The 4,846-nt window shown below is 42.5% G+C and overlaps 1 protein-coding gene across 1 annotated transcript in view; it reads right to left on the bottom strand.

Moving 5' to 3' along the window:
* Positions 1-233: 233 nt before the first annotated feature.
* The window catches only part of LOC145359767 (potassium-transporting ATPase alpha chain 2-like), a 43,115-nt gene continuing 38,502 nt past the window's right edge, over positions 234-4,846 (bottom strand). Inside the window, exons 17-20 of the mRNA XM_080214547.1 lie at positions 4,770-4,846; positions 3,601-3,702; positions 1,563-1,654; positions 234-262 (exon numbers count right to left, since the gene is read on the bottom strand). The exon at positions 4,770-4,846 is cut by the window's right edge and continues 30 nt beyond it. Coding sequence (XP_080070673.1) covers positions 234-262; positions 1,563-1,654; positions 3,601-3,702; positions 4,770-4,846 — 300 coding nt within the window. The remainder of the gene's footprint in view (positions 263-1,562; positions 1,655-3,600; positions 3,703-4,769) is intronic.

Genomic DNA, 4,846 nt, shown 5'->3' with positions numbered 1-4,846 from the left:
TGTGGTGTGTTTAAACTGGAATCTCTCCAATTGCAAAATACCAAAATTACTGTTCTCCGACTTTGCTTCTATATACCGAAGACAGTTTTAACAATAAATGGTACAGCAAAGCTTGTCTTGCTGTATCTATTTGCTGCAGCTGGCAAGACCTCATCTTCCCCAGTCCTATCAGCACATGTGAGATCTTCAATCCAGTGGTGAAGGATGTTGCATATAGAATTGCAAGATGACTTTCAATAATACATGTTTCTGTCCCACCAACCTGTAACAGTCACATTTTTCTATTAATATTTGAATTATTCAGTAATTCTCAAGACTATCATGACTTAGTTGCACAGTTATAAGTTTTCTTTGTTAGCAGATAAAGACACAATAGATATAGTTGCATATTTCAAGATAAATTCTGGCAAAAAATTATTTTTTTGAAACTTTTTTTTTCATGGGATATGGGCATTGCTGGCCAGCACTTGTTGCCCATCGCAATGGGTCTGGAGTAAGAATGCAGATTTCTGTCCCAGAAGGTCATTAGTAAACCAGACAGGTTTTTACAGCAAAAATTTCATGCCCACCAGCTGCAATGGATTTGAACCCACTAGGTCACTAACACAAGGCCTCTCCAGTAGGGAAAGTCCCACATGAAACAGAAGTAGACTGAAGGGATATGCTGGAGTACCTTTTTTTAACATTTGTTCATGAGATGTGGGCTTGGCCAGCATTTATTGCCCATGCCTAATTACCCTTCAGCTGAGGGCATTTAAAAGTGAACGAGATGAGTTTTTCCAACAATTGTTTCATGGTCAAGAGTAGATTCTTAATTCTAGATAATTCAAATTCCACCATCTGCAATGTTGGGTCTCTGGATTAGTAGTCCACCACTGCCTCCCCAGTCCCCAATATCCCCTGATGAACCCATTTCTGCTTGTGAAAGGAGCAAACTCTGGGTGAGGTTATATCTGTAGTCACGAAATTTGACAAATGGGGCCACCCAGCCCCTTACACTCTCAGGAAACTTACTTTCTGAATATCACAAGGCAACAGGTATGGCATCTGTGCTGACTGGGAAACTGGTGACGCCTCCAATTGTTTCCTGCAAAGTTCTAAACTGCACTTCTAAGTAAGTATACTGGATTGAGGGCTGAAGTCGGAGGAATTTTATCTGCTATGTTGAACAAAAGGGATTGCAAAATGACAATTTCTATTCACAATCTACTGCAATTTCTTCCTTTCAGATCACACAATTTGGAAGGAAGAATCATTTCATGAGAAAAAATGTTCACAAAATCTCCCCTCATAAAAGCACTTAAAAACATCATTCAAAAAAGAACTGTGTCATTTTAGGATCCAATTTTTTTTTTTGCTGCTTTACTTGAAGTACTTGTCAATGGCATGGGGGTGATGTGAATACAGCTAGGTCAATTCGCACATTTCCAATTGAAGAGGTTGTGTACATTGCAAGCTGTGTATTTGATGAAAAATCTCTGGTGTTGGACTTTTGCTATACCTCCTTTTGTCATTTGCACTGAAAAAGTTAAAAATTGAGAACCAGTTTTAGGACAACTTACTTCCAGGGTATCTGCGGATCAAGAATTTACGAGCTTCATCATACACAAAAATTAAAATTGCGAAAGGTGAGACGACAAACCAGTACTGAATCCTATAAAGAATAAAAATAGATTAGAATTAATACCATGTATCATAACCATATATGATAATGAATCACAAACCACGGGCAGGATTCTCTGGTCTCTCTGCAGCTTGTTGGGATTTCCCATTGACTCCATCATGCCATCAGGAAACCCACGGCAGGGGCGTATCGTTGGTGAGCACTCTCAGGTGGGCACTGCTTAGCCATGTCCCCAACCACACTGGGCGCTTCAATAGCTAAATGATGATTTCTATTCAGATAGGCCTCGGTGGTATCTCATGGCTCATGAGGCTCCAAGCCCCCTGGATTGGCCATTATCGCAGGTCTCCACTAGATTCTTGTGCGTGCCCGAGGGTCAGAAGATCCCGGGAGCTGGAAGAATTTGGCGTTGAGTGGACTAGGCATGTTTAAATGTGTTAACCGGTCTCAGTCTTTCTGGGCGTAATCCAGATTGCACTATTAGAAAGGGACTGAGGTGATTGCAAACCATTCAGCACCAAGTACAAAACCCGTTTTCAGGCTTGAACGCTACTTTCCGGGATCAGCGCCAGGCACGGTGAGGCTGGAAAATCACCCCCCCCTTGTCTTCTGGGTTGTTCTGTGCCTTATGGTAAGTTTCAAGTTTATTTCTGGAATAGTTTTAGATAAACTTGCTGTGCACCTTTTGTAACTCGATGTATAGAACTGCAGTTCACTGTATGACTGCAAACAGGACAATATTTCAAATTTTATGTTCATTCTAATTTCACTGGTTACTGAGCTGAGATATCCATACTTTATGAAGATTTGATAATGGTCTAAGTGGGTCACACTCAGCACCAAAATTTGGTTGAATGCCTTTCATATTGCAATGCTTCATAAAGGCTGAGATTTTTCTATTTAAACAGCTTTTAAGTTGCAGATCTGGGACTTCCAGGCCTATTGCTTTAACAACAATCCATCAATTTCAGCTTTCAAATTTCTAATGCTAGGGGAAAGATTTTTCAATTTTCACTCCCATTTAACACAAAATAAACCAAGGAATTACCAGTTGTGTTTTGGAGTTGGAAGAGTTATTAGAACTTTTTCATTTACAGTCATTAGCTGAGAACTTCCTTTATTAATTTTTGAATTGCAATATTATTCTCTAGCTGATCATATTCCTGTCAGATTAATTTGAAATATTTTGGCCAGAATTTTACTGTCCCACCTGCATGGAAATCAGAGTTGTCGGGGGGAGAATGCGGTAGGTGGCACAGACCATGGAGAGGTCTGCTGAACTTGGGCAGGTTTTTCCAGTTTTGGGGTGAGCAAAGCCAGGAGTCTGTTAGTAGTACACGTAAAGGTATCACACCTGAGCAATGCAATAGAAAGCATAGCTCAAAACAAGAATACTCACTCTGATTCTGCAATGTTTAAAGATAAAATGTAAAGAGCACTGTGTTTTTATAAGTGTCTGGTAGGTAAAGGGTCAATGTGGGAGTGAGTACAGTACTGGCCCCACAGTGATGTAAGGAGAGCCCTGGGGATGGACACAGTTGGGTTGAGACTTAAAATGGGGTCAGCTCCATACTTGTATATTCTTCTGTAAATATGTACATTGTTAGAGTTGTTAATAAAGGCTTGCTGTTAGGCGCGGAACAGGGGCTAGTATTACTTCCTCACAGCTGCAGGGACCTGGGTTCAATTCTGGCCTTGGGTGACGGTGGAGAATTTCAACATTCTTCCCTTATCTGCGTGGGATTCCATCAGGTGCTCCGGTTTCCCCACACAGTCCAAAAATGTGCGAGTTAGATGGATTAACCATGGCAAATGTTTGGGGTTACAGGCAGGGGGCAAGGGTGCCTGGGTAAGATACTCTATCAGAGAGTCGATGCAGGATTGTATGAATGTATTCAATGACTGAAAGCTGTGATGTCCAAAGCAGGATTCTTCACTCAGCGTTCGAGCAAACAACATTACTGTGAATTCCTCACCTGAGAGGGGTGAAGTGAAGACTGTTTTGCATCCCAGGGCTGTAGCAAAGCAGAAGAGCGATACCAACTTGAGAGAGGAGACCTATCCAGAGCACTTTATTTCTAGAAAAGAGATTAGAAAAAAGTTACTGGTTCAGACACTTCCAAAAAATCTCACTACCCCCACCCCAGTTGTGTTCATGTTGTCATCCCCTTTTATGCTGCACTCAGGGGTCACAAATACCCCTCCCATGGTCAAACTGAGACACAGGCTGGAAAAGAATATCCCCACAAATAATTCAGAAGTATATTCTGTACGGGCACCAGAAAACTGTAGCATCCCTTTCAGTGTTTGACCTAAAAATTAGGGAGTAATTTCAACATTTTTTTGTGCTGAGTGGACTGGAAACTGGGAGAGTTTCAGATCTGTCTTGTGGGTATGTTTTTGAGGCTTCCCCCATACGCACTTGCCTACACAATTCTGAGTGAGCCTGTGGGTGGGGCTTAACATGCCCAAAAGTCTGTATGTGCACATTAGCAGCAGTCTGGCCTCTGCAGTGCAAGCAGCGCCCGCCTGCCCCCCAGCTGTCCAGACTGATCATGGACCCACCACTGGTTGCTACAGAGTGGGCACCCTGCCCAGGTCATACTGCTATGTAAATACTCCTTTATATAAATGTCAATACATTAACCTGCCTCTCAATCATTTCCAGTAAGAGGCTGACCAAGCCAGAAATCTAGCACTTGTAAAATGGCACCAGTCGCAAAACCCAGCGCTAATTGCTTTACCCTGCTAATCCCACCGACATTTAACATGGCCAATCCATGTAACATCTTTGGACTGTGGAGAAACCAGAGGAAACCCACAGCCATGGGGAGAACGTGCAAATTCCACACAGACAGTCACCCAAGACCAGAATTGAACCTGGACCCTGGTGCTGTGAGGCAGCAGTGCGAACCACTGTACTACCCTTTAACCTTTGTGAATAAAATTAAGGGTGGGATTTGGCTACCTTGCTCCAGTTCCCAAAACTGGAAATGCCCTCCTGAGGTCAATGAACCTGTGCATGGTCTGCCCCGCAACCACCCACCACTACGAATCCATGGTGGGTGGGAGAGGAAAATTCCCCTGAAAAAGTTTAGCAGTCGGGATTTGCTTTGAAGTGCAATATTGCTACATAAAGTCTTACCCAAATATACCCTGCTGGAAAATGGAGTTGCGTCTGGTTTTACGAATGATCAAATCTGCGAGTTGTTCAATGACAAT

Source organism: Carcharhinus amblyrhynchos, chromosome 29 (genome assembly GCF_965287045.1).
Source record: "Carcharhinus amblyrhynchos chromosome 29, sCarAmb.v2.hapA, whole genome shotgun sequence".
Classification (NCBI taxonomy): domain Eukaryota; kingdom Metazoa; phylum Chordata; class Chondrichthyes; order Carcharhiniformes; family Carcharhinidae; genus Carcharhinus; species Carcharhinus amblyrhynchos.
This window is presented reverse-complemented; position numbering and strand designations above follow the sequence as displayed.